Genomic DNA, 15,526 nt, shown 5'->3' on the forward strand with positions numbered 1-15,526 from the left:
GTGCTAAGTCTACTTACCTGGTAAATAAGTAAGACAGAAGTCCTTTGCTCACTATCTCATTTTTTTGTGCTCACAATATCATAATGTATATGGTCTTGAATTGGTTCTTTTTTAAACAAAGTATAAATATACCACAGGTGGAATTAATGTGATTCGTTTCAACGTTTAACAAAAATAAGATGGTTTTTAGACCAGGCTACATAAAAACGTAGGTGCCCCCAAAAGATAAAAGATTGCTTCTCAGTAACACCTGAGATGTAGTGTGAGAATAACAAAGAAAAGTGATACTACATAGGACTATCAAGGGAGCAAAAAGGACTGTGTAGGACAATGGCTTCATTCCCTGAGGGCTGCAAACACCTGTTCCACCTGTAGAGACAGCCTGCGCCCTCACCTGACCACTCGGTGAAGCCCTGAGGGGTGCACTCCCTCCAAGTCAGACAAAGACAAAGCACGTGGGGCTGCCTGCTCACCATTCTGGTGGGCGAGGAACTGCATTCCTAGCCGCCTTGTGCGACTCCTCTCCCTGGGGATACTGTGCTCAATCCAGTCCCTAAAGGACGTCCAGATTCCAAGCCAGACCGCTCAACTCCTGCTCCATCTCGCCCATCCAGCCTGGGCCCTTGGCTTCGTTTGCTGATTCTCAATTTCTGGGGCCTGTAGTTTGGCCTGATACCTTATCTAGTCTCTGACCTCCACCTCACCTTTAGCTTACAGGTCTAATTTGCCTTTTTTCCTTGATTCTAAGACAGATTTTATTTTCATTTGTGACATTTTGGAAATTAAGCTGCTTCTTACAATGGATGGTGCATGTCATGTGGTAGCGTTACCTTTTTCCAAAGCAGTTATTCAATCGATGAAATATCTTATAACTCAGCGATTACGCTACACACACTTCTCCCTTGGGGTTCATCTCTAGCTTATATCCTGCTGTGGCCATTCTGCCTGCTGGCCTGGTCTCAACCGTTTCCTCATAGGAGGTGAAAAACAATAAGCTGGGCCTGACAACTCGAATGTTAGAGTGAAAACTATAACAGCAACAGTTGAAGCACTGAGTCTGTGTTCATAAGATCCTATCCACCTTGTCTACTCAGAAAAACAAATGTCGGTATTTTGGGTTCTGTTAGTCTATTATTATTATCCTATAGGAGGGTTCTGAACAGCAGGTTAGGGTTTGCAGATCGACATCTACTTTATGCTGATTTAAAAGTTAGGAAATTCTGCTCAAGTCATTGTGCCAAATGTCCTTGCATAGAGGGTTTCTTTGGTGAAAGTAGTAGCAAAAATTTTTCCCATAATTGCATCTTATACAACCCTAGAATATCAAAAAAGGCAGGCAAACCTATGCTGACATTTAGAGTGAAGCAAGCTGACATAAGTTTTTATATATATAGTTCTACAATAAATGAGTTATAAAAGCAAAATGATCCAGAAAAATAATAAATTGCCCTAGAGAGTTCAGGAATAGAGCAACCTTCCTCTGCTCCCTGCTCCCTCCGCCCCCAACTTTTCCTTGTGGCACATTCCATTCTTTAGATAAAAAAGGACAGTCAAAATTCATTACAAACACCCATGCTTTCCTATCTCTAAGTATGTTCTCCTCCCTTTCTGAAATATCCCCTGCTACCTATCCATTTTTCAAGGCCCAGCTCACATACATCAAACCCCACGAAATCCTCCATGGAGGGTTTCTGACTCCACAGAGTCAAAAGGAATTTCCTCTTTCCACTGAAGTTTCCACTGAATCTCTTTTATGATGGAGATCCTAATATATGACACCTGTGTTCTACTTACATGCCACATATCTGAGACACATCTGTCGCCATCTATCAATGTTTACTGATTAAATGAGTCACTCAAAAATATTCCTCACTGGAGACTTCCCTGACAGTCCAGTGGTTAAGACTTTGTGCTCCCAATGCAGGGGGCACGGGTTCAGTCCCAGGCTGGGGAACTAAGATCCCGCATGCTGTATGGCACGGGGAAAAAAAAAAATTCTCACTAAAAATGGGATGCTAATAAAAGTAAAATTTCTCCAGAATCAAATAAACTATACCAATGAGTATTTCCCTTAATAGCAAAAAATAGTCTTAGGAATATTGCCTAAAAGAAACAAGTTAAGTTGTCTCTATCTACCACATGGTACTACTGAGAAAAGACAGGCAGGGAAAGAGAACAGCAGAAAGGAATTAAAGATGCTAAAAGGAATAATCTAGTCATTTGGTCCTATAGAGAGCAACCAACATTAGCATGCCTCTGCCTGGGGATGCAGCCACTTTCCCCCCAAGGCATCTCACAAAACAGCTAAATATCCCTAATAATATGACCATGGCTTGCACTTTCTAAATGGGTTCAGGGATCACACTTTGGAGAGCATGGCCATGCTTTCTTTTAAAACACAACATTGAGACCAGGCTGGTGTCAGGGGTTGTACCTGACAGCACCACATCTGACACAGGAATCCGGAGTCTCTCTGTTAGTTTAGAAGGAAGAGGCCTCGGTACCAGCTTCTGAGGGCACCTGAGAGTTCTCACGTGTATGTGAAAAGTCAGGTAATTGCTGTATTTGGACTCTTGCCAGCATATGGGGAGTGGTGTGTGTACAGGTTTCTTATGGCTGTGAAATTAAACATTTCCCACACGGTTCCCCTCAGTGTGTGAGGGGGCGGGGGGACTCTCAGTGTTTATTTCTGTGGTGATACACCCCACCCAAATTCTCACAACAATAAAAAGACTGGGAGTCTGACTCAACTTGAATCTACCCTGCCCTTTACTGCTGGAGGAGAAAGGAGTTTAACTGATACATGTGATGGTTAAAGAAGAAGAGTTTAAAACCTGTTTCTGGAACGTTCTCCCTGGATACCTTGACAAGGGTGGCCAAATGATTCTTACTAAAGATGATAAACAATAACTGATGCAAAGCTCTCATTTAAATAGTGTATGACAACTACTATTAAGCCGCAGTATCACAGTGTATCAAATACTAAAGCTGTTAGTATACTAATTACAGTGAGCTGCCAAGCTCTGAATAGACACAACACGCCTGATCACAAAGCCAAACCGTCTGTTCTTAGCTTGAGTCATAATAATAACTAAATCTGTGAGTCGTATAATCTTTGTAACCTTCCTATTTCACTTTTTTTTTGTCTTAACAGCTGTGACTCTGTCCCTTATATTTTAATTTTTTTGGTGTGCTTGTGAGCTGGTTTATGATGTACAGCAAGACTGGAGAAGAGCAGTATTTGACTAACATGCCGTTAAAAATTAGTCACAAAGGATTTTACAACTTACAAAATGTTAGTTAATTTCTTATGCATGCAAAGACAGTTAAAATAGAGAAAATGACCTCATATGGTTCTCATATATTTTACAGATTGAACTAAAGTATATTTTTAAAAATAGGATTTTCTTTCTTACTATTTGGTAAAATAAACAATGATTTTACTATTTTTTCAAAAGGTGTAGATAAATATTCTGTTGCTCATATTTCTACACTCTAGAGATTAGAAATTTAATGTCAGACCCTTTGAAGAAACATTAATTTCTTCTTTTAAATTAAAAGCTAATTTAAATGTAAAGCTGACATTTTTAATACTACAAAAAAACCTTTTATCTTCAAAAGGGCAAATTGGACATGCAACTTTCTCAAATAAAGGCCAGATATAACACATATTTTAGAAAGTTTAACAAGGACATTTTAGCAGGGTATCTTAAGCTAAAATGGCATATTCATCACTTTAGTCTGATTGGAGGTGGAGATATAGAAGTCATTCTCTGTTATCTTGAACAGTCTATGTTCCGATTATAATTGGGCTTTTGTTATCCAAATGCTTAAGCTTTTATCCAACTTACAGACTCAGAGAATTTTAAAGAAGGGCCTGAAATAACTTCCATACTTAATAAGCACTTAATTGACAATGAAATAAGTTCTGACATTTTTCTCTTTTAATATGGTATTCTTTAAGCAATGTAAAAAAAAAAATCAGAGAATGTCTGAAAAAGAAACAAGATTTTGCACTTGATATTGTCACTTGATTTTCCACATGGGTCCCCAAGTAGATCCAGACACTGTTTCCATACCTAAAGCAGATGCTTGAAACAATACCTGCAACAATGCTCTGGGTCAGAGCTGTTAAACGAAACCAGAGATGGAATTCTAAGCAGAGCTGTGACTAGACACACAACCCCAGCCACAAATGACCCAGAGTCTATGCTGCATTGCTGCCAACTCCAGGATTCTTCTGGAGAATGGCATAGGATGGGAGTAACAGATTTCCATGTCCAAAACCCTAAAAAATGTTACAACATCATTTCGGAACTTTCAGCGAGTCATGTAAGCTCTCCAAAGCTCAAGCTCCTCAACTGTTGATTAGGGGGGAGACCAGCAGATCATATTGAGTTAACACTGAAGTTCGCCTTAGGAAGAGAGAACTTTTGTTCCCTCTACAATGAGGGCAGATGTGGTGAGCAGCTTGGCTTATTTCACAGACTCTCACAGAGCCCCGCTCTGCACTCACGCTCTCTCATAAAGGTACAGCTTCCCTTTTACTTTCAGAGGTAAGCGTGAATGACAGAAGAGAAATCACCAGATCTAAGGCCACAATGGATGTGAAACCTCCATGATTCAGCTATTCATAACCAGATGCTCATCAAAGCTGCCCTAGATCCTTTTTAGACAGAGATGTAGTCTGAGGTAATTATGGGTGAAATGATGAAAGGTCTGTGATTTCCCTAAAAATACAAGAAGGAAAAAAGCTGTGGAAGACAAGATGGAACAAGATTTTTAAAATGTGTTTGTTGGTGGTGGGTTTATGAAGGTTCACATACTATTCTATTTTTGTGATGCTAGAAAAATTCCATAATAAAATTAAATATATGTACACACAAACACACATATACCAAACGGGGGAAAGTTTACCTTGACAGTTTTTATACAATACACATGTGCAGGTCCTGCTCTGGAAGATTCTGATTCAGTGGGTCTAGGGAGCGGCCCAGTCATGATTTTTTGCTTTTTGCTTTTTTTAAATAATACTACAGAGGCCCCTATTGCATACTGCTGGTTGAACAGCATTAATCTGGTCTTACTCTCATTTTATAGAAGAAACTGAAACCCAGAGACAGAAAATGATTTGCCATTAATGTCCGTCTTGTTAATGGCAAAGCTAGGGCTATATCAAGCCACATAATTTCTGGTGTTTGATGTGGTGTGTACATATGTGTGTGTGTGTGTGTGTGTGTGTGTATGTGTGTGTCTGATATCAATTCCAACTACAACTTGAAGGCTATCAGAAAATGGTTATTTTCAAATAGTCTACAATTATGTTATTTTTCACCAAGTATTTCCTCTTGCTGTAATTAATAGATAAGTCTCATTAGTACTTAAGAAATTCACATTTGTACTAAACAATTAATATGCTGCAGCCATTACAAACATTGGTCTTGTTAAGTAGATTGAGTGTGTCCCTTACAACCTGAATCAAACTATTAATTTACCTAGTCAAGCATAACAACACGAATGCCCGATTATATATAGCTAGCATTAATAGCATACAAAGGGCTTTAAAAACATATTACCTTGATGAATTTTCATGATCTATAATCTCGTCTTTTACTTTTCAACCCTTAGAAATCGTGGTTTCTTCCATCAACAGCCACTGACAATGCTTTGGAGAAAGTCACAACTAACCTTTCAAATGCAAAATCTAGAGGACCTCTTATCCAAGGCTAACCTTACTCAGCCTCTCTGTAGCATTTGGTACTACTGATCAAGCTCCATTACTTTACTCTTCTCCCCGGGGGGCTAAGACACTACAATCTTCAACTCTCCCTTACTTCCTATTATTTCTTGGCCTCTTCTTACAGCTCCTTTTCCATGGCCTACTACTTAAATACTGGTGTTTTTGCCTTTTTTTTTTTCTTACCCTGTATATCCACTTGTGTAACAGGAACCACTCTGTGGCTTCAATTACTATCTCTGTTGGTCCCAAATGCACGCCTCCAGCCCTGGCCACCCCCTGAGCTTCAGGCCCCTGTAGCCAACGTTCACAAAGGCATGTCAACCCCAAATGCCAAACACTGACTAAGGCATCAAAGTCTGTCCCTTTTGTTGGATGTTTTATCTTGATGTTAAAGTCACCCAAGGTAAAATCAGCACACCATTCTAGATTCCTTCTTCTTCCACCTTCCTCACATCTAATCAGTTTCACCATCTCACTGATATGGGTCTTACTGGCTCACATTCAACACTTCTTTCCATTCCCATTGCTGGGCCTTAGCTCAACCCAGGACTGTTTTTAAAGCTATATATTAAACATATCTAATAATGGCAGTAATGCATGTTCATTTTATTACTACACATAAGCCCAGGATTTGGGGATATATATATATATATATATATATATATATATATATATATATCCTTCTCAGAGTTTTTCTGTGCTCTATGGGGAAAGAGAGGATAACAGTAAAGAGACCTGGATTTAAAGTCATATAGACTTGGTTTCAAATTCCAGCTCCACCACTTCCTATCTAGATAACCTTAAGTAAGTTATTTAAGACTGCGGAGCCTCACTTTCCTGATCTGTAAAAAAAAAGAGAGAGACTATTTTGATAATAAACTCCAACTAAACTGCTACAAATACTAAATAAAATGTTGGTAAAATGTTTAGCAGCACACCTGACCTCTGGTGAGCATTCAGAATAATGGTAATTAGTACCCCTTACAAATACAGCGAGAAACTATTCACTGATTTGTAACTTCTTCCTTCAACATATTACAAATATCTTCCAATGTCAACATATGCACGTGTCCATTTTCATGGTATTTCATTATATAGCTATGCCATAACATATTTAACCAATCACCTCTGTCCTTTTGGATTATCTCTAATTGTGGCCAGTATACAGGAAACGGCAATGAACTCGCACACAATGATTCGCATGCTCACGTGATTATCCCCCCTGAAGGAATTTAAGTCCAACGAGGAGCATGGTTTTCAGGACTTTGCCACATGCCAACTGCTCTCCAGAGGGATTCTGCCAATTTATATACTCCCATCAACAATGAAATTAGCCAGCATCTCCTACCTAAATTCCTCTATCACACTCCTCCAATGTATCCCTCACCTGCCATCAGCACGACTGTTCTAAAATGCAAATATAATCATGCAACTCCTGGGGCCACAGCTTTCAGAAGTTTCGTGCCATGTGCAGAACAGTAGCCTGTCCCCCTCCCCCACCCCATCCCTAAGCCCCATTCCTGCCTTCCTTCTACCCCTGCCGCTCCATGCACTTCACTGGCCAGAATGACTACGTTATTTTCCCTCCAAACACCCTCAGTCCTCCCCACTTAGATAATCCAACACACACCCCACATTCAACAAGCTTTAAGGTGAAATTGTGATCTTCCCTATCTGTCAATTCCATTCTTCCAATTTCTCAGGCCAAAAACCTTTGACTCATTCTTGACTTCTTTCTTTCTCTTACAACTCACATCATTTTAACATCAAGAAATCCCAATGGTGGAATTTCCTGGTGGTCGAGTGGTTAGGACTCAGCACTTCTACTGCAGGGGCCACGGGTTTGATCCTTGGTTAGGGAACTAAGATCCCACATGCTTCATAGTGTGGTCAAAAAAAGGGAAAAAAAAATTAGAAGAAGAAAAAAAAATTCCAATGGCTCTAACTTCAAAAAATATCCAGAATCTGATCACGATCACCTCTCCACCTCCTGTGCTAATACCCTGGTCTGTCACTCAGATTATGACATGAATCTCTTAAATGGTACCCCTAATCTATCCTTGCTCTCCTAGAGTCTATTTTCAACACAACAGTCCAAAGATTAATTTTAAAATATAGATTTTCAAGCCTTCATTCAAACCCTGCAATGACTCCATTTCACCCAGGGCAAATTCAGATTCCTAACAAGGGCCTACAAGGCCCTACGGAATCTGGTTCTACTGTCCCTCTGACTTTATTACATACCACTGTCCCCCTTGCTGGCTCCACTAGTCACAATCACTTCCTGCCAGTCCTCAAACACCCCAAGCAAGTTCCTGCCTTACGGTTTTTGTGCAGACTATTCCCTCTGCCTGGGAAGTGCTTCCTGAGATACAGACCCAGCTCGGTTCCCTGCCCTTCTCCACATCATCGCTGGAATGTACACTACCCAGACCACCCAACTTAATACTGCAAGAGGCTCCCCCTCTCAATTCCTCTTTTTTTGCTCTACTATTTTTATTATTTTCAGTGCATTTACTATATACTAACATACTATCTAATTTACTTATATTTATTTTATTTTTAAAATTTAAGCTGCACAAGAGCAGCGATCTTTATCTGTTTTGTTCATATAATGTATATTGAGTGCCTAGCCCAGTGCCTGGCACACAAATAAGCACACATCAAAGAGCTGTTTAACAAATAAAAAACATGCCAGTTTCATTCAAATGATTTGCAGAGCGAGTCAAGAAACACAAACCAACAAAAAAATGTGGGAGGGTGGAGAGGGTAGTTTATGGGAGTGTAGACAGCCTATGTTCCACCCAAAGGGAATAGCTGCTACTCAGATCAGGCAATTGTTACCTCGCAGAAAACAGGTCCCCTATGGGGAGGGGACACGAGGATGCTCCCACCTTCAATCTGTCAAGTTAAGATGGAAGTCTAGATTTTCATGTCAAATCTTTTCATGTTAAAATTCTGGCAACTGATGGAAGCCTATGTAGAAAACTGATTAGCGACTCACCACATAACCATAGCATTTGACGTTATCTTCTACTTTCTTTATTGTTCTGTTCTGTAATTGCTTCCTGGATATATTTTTTCTTCCTAATAAAATGATAATACCTTGGAAAAAAAATCTCTGGCAAATGATGAAAACTTGTCAACCAAAATGACAAGCTAAAAGACCTCCACTGTGGGCCACGATCACCTATGGGCGACCACTCTGCCAGGAAGCTCCCTCTGCTAGGGAGACTTCTGTCTGCAATTTGCTTCCTGAATAACACCTGAGATGTGTTTTTCACGCCTCAGCTTTACTCTCTGGTGAAGCCCCTCTGGTGCCCACTTCCTGTTTTATAGCCCAGGGTCCCCTGGTCAGGCTTCATCACACACCTCTACCTCCTCTGAGCTCAACCCTCCCACACCCCTCTCTTGCTCCCTGTGGGGGAACATCAGTGTCCCATCTGCCTCTGAAGACCTAACAGAAAGTGGGGATTCAGCACCAAGGAGGCACTTACTAGTATTTTGTCAGAAGAAGTGCTGAATTTCTCAGAAGAGAAAAACCAAAACTCAGAGATTAAGTGACAGCTAATACATGATGAAACTGAGAATTAAATCCAGGTTTAAATCCCAAGACTTAAACTGACAATACAGCTTCTAACTAGTATAGAAATAATTGTCAGACCAGTTCTCTATTTAAGCTGAAGTACAAACTAAAGAAATCCAAGTTAAAGATGTTTCTCTATAAATGACAAGATTATTTAAACGCCCCATCTCCAAAAAAGTAACATTTTAATTTTTGTCTAAGGACTTATTATTTAAAAGGTACAGCACAAATTTTGTTTTTTTAGGTACATACTATTCCTAAGAGTATCATATTATAACTGACTTATTAAAAAGAAAAGGATATAAAGTCCCCTAAGTTTATGTGAATAAGCAGGACTATGAAAGAGAAGAGGCTCACATAATGTCTTTGGAGGTAAAAGAACATTCTAAGTTAAACAGCAATGATATCTCAAAGACCCCTTCTAACCTATAATACCATTTCTCAAAAAATATAAACACTATGTACAATTCCCATTTATTAAGTTTTATGTTTTTAAGATACTTTAAAATTGACCAAAAAAAGTTTAATGCCAGGAAAATGCTATACTGTAAGAGTGAGAGCTGTAAATAAATAAAGGAGAAAAAAATTTTGTGTGTGATTACTGGATGCCTAAGTAGGCCAAAGCAGAAAAATCAGACAAAGGCTGATAACTGCATTTCCACATTACTCCACAAGATGTCAGCATGTAACTGAAGAACCTCAATGGTGGTGATGGTGGTGGAGGGGTGTCTTCACCAAAAATAGAACAATAGAAACCCTTGCATTTCATGATCTTAAGTTAGAGCTTTGGTAACTCACTTCTTCTACATGTGTTTTCATGTATATTTCATTATTTTAAATCCAGTTCTTAATATATTCTTACAGAAGTTGATGAATACTAATATTTAGATATTCCTTTTTTGAAATATTTTAATTTTCTGCGTTCCAACATGACTCTCTTCAAATTCTTATGATCCACTTAAGACTCATTAAGGAGTTACTGAAGTCCAGGAAGAATCTTAGGCACAACACCAATAGTTACCTACTTGTTTATCTGGATTAGTTATTTCCCCCCACTTTACAGATGAGAAAATTGAAGAAAAAAAGGTCAATGGTTCACACAAGGAACTCTTTTAATCACTAAACATTACACATTCAGTGGGCAAGTGGAGCCTCCACAGAGTCCTGTGTGTGCGCGTGTGTGGGTGGGTGTGTGTTGAGACATTCCTGTCTTGTTATCCTCCTTTGTTCCTTATCAACAGCTCACGTGCTGAGTCACCAAGACCTGCGCAACTATCCATACTGATCACTAGTACTAACAGGAGCATAGTTACCATTATTGATGCCTTTAACTTATAAATAGTACCAGAGCCTAGTAAGTGTACAGAAATTCATCCCACAAAAACATTTAAAACTCTTTGCTGTATATATGATATTAACAACAGTACTGCAATCTGTATAAATACATATATCTTCAAGTTTTTCTTACATCATTTGCACTCTTATCTTGCTTTTCATATTTTTCCCGGTCATAAGCCATTTTCTTCAGCAATTTCTTCATGGCTTTTTTATCTTTTTTATGATTTTCAGTGTTTTGCTTCCTCACTTGGTTGACAATAAACTTGGGAATCTGTGGAGAAATGAAATTAAGTTTGGGGAGGAAAAAGAAGTAGCACCATTTTAAACTATGGAAGTAATTATCGTTATTTCTTATATTTAGAGAGAAGTAAAGGCTTTGTCTATTTGATAAGATTATGCCATTCATTAAATCTCGAAAAAAAATGCATCATATTACTCACTACATGTACAGAGCATCCAGGTGATGCAAGTTAGCACCCACTGTGTAAGGTTCAAAGAGAGGCTTGGTGAAGTTCAAGGACATAGTGGCTATCTTCTGTGCCAGGACTGGAGACTGCTTGAGGTGACTGCCATAGGGGCCACCACCTCAGCAGCTGGTCCACTTAGCAGCCACCTATCTACAACCTATCCTCCAGCTAACCTACAGATCCCTTCTAATCACTATCTAGGCTGTCCTGTCAAAAGAGAAAGAAAAACTCACCGATAAACAAGAGCTGACAAGTACCTAGCAATAATCCAGGAAAAAATAATCCTCAGAAATTCCATTGGCAAAAATAAAATATTTTAGAAGTTACCAAATTGAAACAATTAATCATGCTGACATTCTAAAAACTTGACATTTTAGAAATAGACATTAATTTTTTTAATCGCATTTGAAATCACCTACTACTTTCTTATAGAGACTATAACAACAACAAAAGACTTCAGAATCTAGATATCATCACTCATTAACAGAACTTGAACATATATACTTACTGTCCACAGAATTTTTTGATACTTAATCAATAAGTGCATGATATTAGCTATCCCAGCTGCCATTACAAATTCTCGCTGTTCGCTGGACTTCAAACCCAATGTTTGATACATGAAGAGATTTGGGGCCATGACCATTGCTACATTCATAACTGTCATCTTATTTTTCTCTTTATTGTCTACGACTCTTTGGAGAAATTCAAGCAGGGCCTGAAACAGAAACGACTCTTTGAGATCTGTGTTGTACATGAAGATAAAAGATAAGGCACTGCAGCATACAGAATTTTTATTTATTAAAAAAAAATAATGTTGTGCATAACCACAGTCAGCTGGCCACATCCAGTGGGCCTTGTCCTCAAAGCTGCTCCATTGGTTAACACACCCTGAGGTGGTGCTGTGTTTCTGCTAAGGACTATGGCCCTGGGGAATGAGGCAAGAGGACACACATCTAAGCTGGGCGGTGGGGAGAGGAAAGGAGAAGCATCAGACCACTGGCCTACCAGAGCCATGCAACACTGAAAAATAGTTTAAAATATCAAATATTCACTTGCTTCAGGAAGTGCTGTACTTTTATCTTTAGGAATTTTAAAAACTTTCTTTAAAAGGCTCATTCAAGTTGCATTTGTTTTAAGGGACTCAATAGCTGGCTGACATGAAATTCAAAAAGAATGGAGACTGGGATAGGTAGGAGCGGAAATAAATACAGACAAAGAGAAGAGAATTTTTTTCTAAAACATGAACGAATGAAGCGCAGCTTTCCACCAGAACAGGCTAGTTATGCTCAGTTTGATGCCACTCACTTCCCACCTCTATCGCCAACACTCACATGTCCTCTGAGCATTCCCTCTACAAAAGCCACAGGCAGCTTAGATCACCCTCCTTCTGCTAGGGCATAAAGCATTCAGTTCTTCTTTTGCCTTCTTCCTTGAATCAATTTTGATCCAAAACATTAATAACAGCAACTGCACAGATATTCAATGATCTCTATGGGTGAGGCATTGTTTTAAGAACCTCACAGAGGAGGAATCAAGATGGTAGAGTAGGAGGACATGCGCTCACTCCCTCTTGCAAGAGCACCGGAATTACAACTAACTGCTGAACAATCATCGACAGAAAGACACTGGAACTCACCAAAAAAGACACCCCACATCCAGAGACAAAGGAGAAGCCACAATGAGACAGTAGGAGGGGCGCAATCGCATTAAATAGAAATCCCATAAATGCTGGGTGGGTGACTCACAGACTGGAGAACAGTTATACTGCAGAAGCCCACCCACTAAAGCGACGGTTCTGAGCCCCACACTAGGCTTCCCAATCTGGGGGTTCAGCAACAGGAGGAGGAATCCCCAGAGCATCAGGCTTTGAAAGCCAGCAGGATTTGATTACAGGACCTCCACAGGGCTGGGGGAAACAGAGACTTCATGCTTGGAGGGCACACAAAAAAGTGTGCTCACCAGGACCCAGGGGGAAGGAGCAGGGACCCCATAGGAGACTGAACCAGACCTACCTGCTGGTGTTGGAGGGTTGCCTGAAGAGGTGGGGGTTAGCTGTGGCTCACAGAGGAGACAGGAGCACTGGCAGCAGGGATTCTGGGAAGTGCTCATTGGCGTGAGCCCTCCCAGAGTCTGCCATTAGCCCCACCAAAGAGCCTGTAAGCTCCAGTGCTGGGTAGCCTCAGGCCAAACAACCAACAAGGTGGGAACACAGCCCTACCCATTGGCAGACAAGCAGATTAAAGTTTTACTGAGCTCCGCCAACCCAGCCCTACCCACCATCAGTCCCTCCCATCAGGAAGCACCCAGGAGCCTCCTAGACAGCTTCTTCTACAAGAGGGCAGACAGCAGAATCAAGCAGTATCAGCAGTATTTCATCTTGTGGAATTGAAAACCAAAGCCACAGAAAGAGAGAGAAAATGAAAAGGCAAAAGACTTTGTACCAGACGAAAGGATAAGATAAAACCCCAGAAAAACAACTAAACGAAGAGGAGATGGGCACCCTTCCAGAAAAAGAATTCAGAATAAGGATGGTGAAGATGATCCAGGACTTTGAAAAAAGACTGGATGCAAAGATCCAAAAGTTGCAAGAAAAGTTTACCAAAGACCTAGAAGAATTAAGGAACAAACAAACAGAGATAAGCAACACAATAACTGAAATGAAAGATACACTAGAAGGAACCAATAACAGATTAACTGAGGCAGAAGGGCAAATAAGTGACCTGGAAGACAGAATGGTGATAATCACTGAGGCGGAAAAGAATAAAGAAAAAAGAATGAAAAGAACTGAAGACAGCCTAAGAAACCTCTGGGACAACGTTAAACGCACCAACATTTGCATTATAGGGGTCCCAGAAGGAGAAGAGTGAGAGAAAGGACCTGAGAAAATATTGGAAGAGATTATAGTCAAAAACTTCCCTAACATGGGAAAGGAAATAGCTATCCAAGTCCAGGAAGCACACAGAGTTCCAGGCAGGATAAACCCAAGGAGAAACATGCCAAGACACATAGTAGTCAAATTGACAAAAATTAAAGACAGAGAAAAGTTATTAAAAGCAACAAGGGAAAAATGACAAATAACATACAAGGGAACTCCCATCAGGCTAACAGCTGATTTCTCAGCAGAAACTCTGCAAGCCAGAAGGGAGTGGCACAATATATTTAAAGTGATGAAAGGGAAGAACCTACACCCAAGAATACTCTACCCAGCAAGGATCTCATTCAGATTCGACGAAGACATCAAAAGCTTTACAGACAAGCAACAGCTAAGAGAATTCAGCACCACCAAACCAGCCCTACAACAAATGCTAAAGGAACTTCTCTAAGCAGGAAACATAAGAGAAGGACCCACAAAAACAAAAACAAAACAATTAAGAAAATGGTAATAGGAACATACATATCGATAATGACCTTGAATGTAAATGGATGAAATGCACCAACCAAAAGACACAGACTGGCTGAATGGATACAAAAACAAGACCCATATATATGCTGTCTCCAAGAGACCCACTTCAGACCTAGGCACACATACAGATGGAAAGTGAGGGGATGGAAAAGATATTCCATGCAAATGAAAATCAAAAGAAAGCTGGAGTAGCAATAGTCATATGAGATAAAATAGACTTTAAAATAAAAAATGTTACAAAAGAGAAGAAAGGACACCACATAAAGATCAAGGGATCGATCCAAGAAGAAGAGATAACAATTATAAATATATATATATGCACCCAATATAGGAGCACCTCAATACATAAGGCAAATGCTAACAACTATGAAAGAGGAAATTGACAGTAACACAATCATAGTGGGGGACTTTAATACCCCACTTACACCAATGGACAGATCCTCCAGACAGAAAATTAATAAGGAAACACAAGCTTTAAATGACACAATAAATCAGCTGGATTTAATAGATATCTACAGGACATTACATCCAAAAACAGCAGATTACACGTTCTTCTCTAGTGCACATGGAACATTCTCCAGGATAGATCACATTTTGGGTCATAAATCAAGCCTTGGTAAATTCAAGAAAATTGAAATCATATCAAGCATCTTTTCTGACCACAACGCTATGAGATTAGAAATCAATTACAGGAAAAAAACTGTAAAAAACACAAACACATGGAGGCTAAACAATATGCTACTAAATAACCAAGAGATCACTGAAGAAATCAAAGAGGAAATCAAAAAATACCTAGAGCAAATGACAATGAAAACACAACGATTCAAAACCTATGGGATGCAGCAAAGGCAGTTCTAAGAGGGAAGTTTATAGAGATACAATCCTACCTAAAGAAACAAGAAAAATCCCAAATAAATAATCTAAACTTACACCTAAAGAAACTAGAGAAAGAAGAGCAAACAAAACCCAAAGTTAGTAGACAGAGAGAAATC

At 39.6% G+C, this 15,526-nt stretch overlaps 1 protein-coding gene across 2 annotated transcripts in view; it reads right to left on the minus strand.

Moving 5' to 3' along the window:
- ARHGAP18 (Rho GTPase activating protein 18) overlaps nt 1–15,526 on the minus strand; it is a 121,738-nt gene that overhangs the window by 7,108 nt on the left and 99,104 nt on the right. For both annotated transcript variants that reach the window (XM_057739358.1, XM_057739357.1), the window contains exons 11-12: nt 11,640–11,846; nt 10,795–10,935 (exon numbers count right to left, since the gene is read on the minus strand). In XM_057739358.1, the coding sequence (XP_057595341.1) occupies nt 10,795–10,935; nt 11,640–11,846 (348 nt within the window). The remainder of the gene's footprint in view (nt 1–10,794; nt 10,936–11,639; nt 11,847–15,526) is intronic.

This window comes from Hippopotamus amphibius, chromosome 6 (genome assembly GCF_030028045.1).
Source record: "Hippopotamus amphibius kiboko isolate mHipAmp2 chromosome 6, mHipAmp2.hap2, whole genome shotgun sequence".
In the NCBI taxonomy this organism is placed as follows: Eukaryota; Metazoa; Chordata; class Mammalia; order Artiodactyla; family Hippopotamidae; genus Hippopotamus; species Hippopotamus amphibius.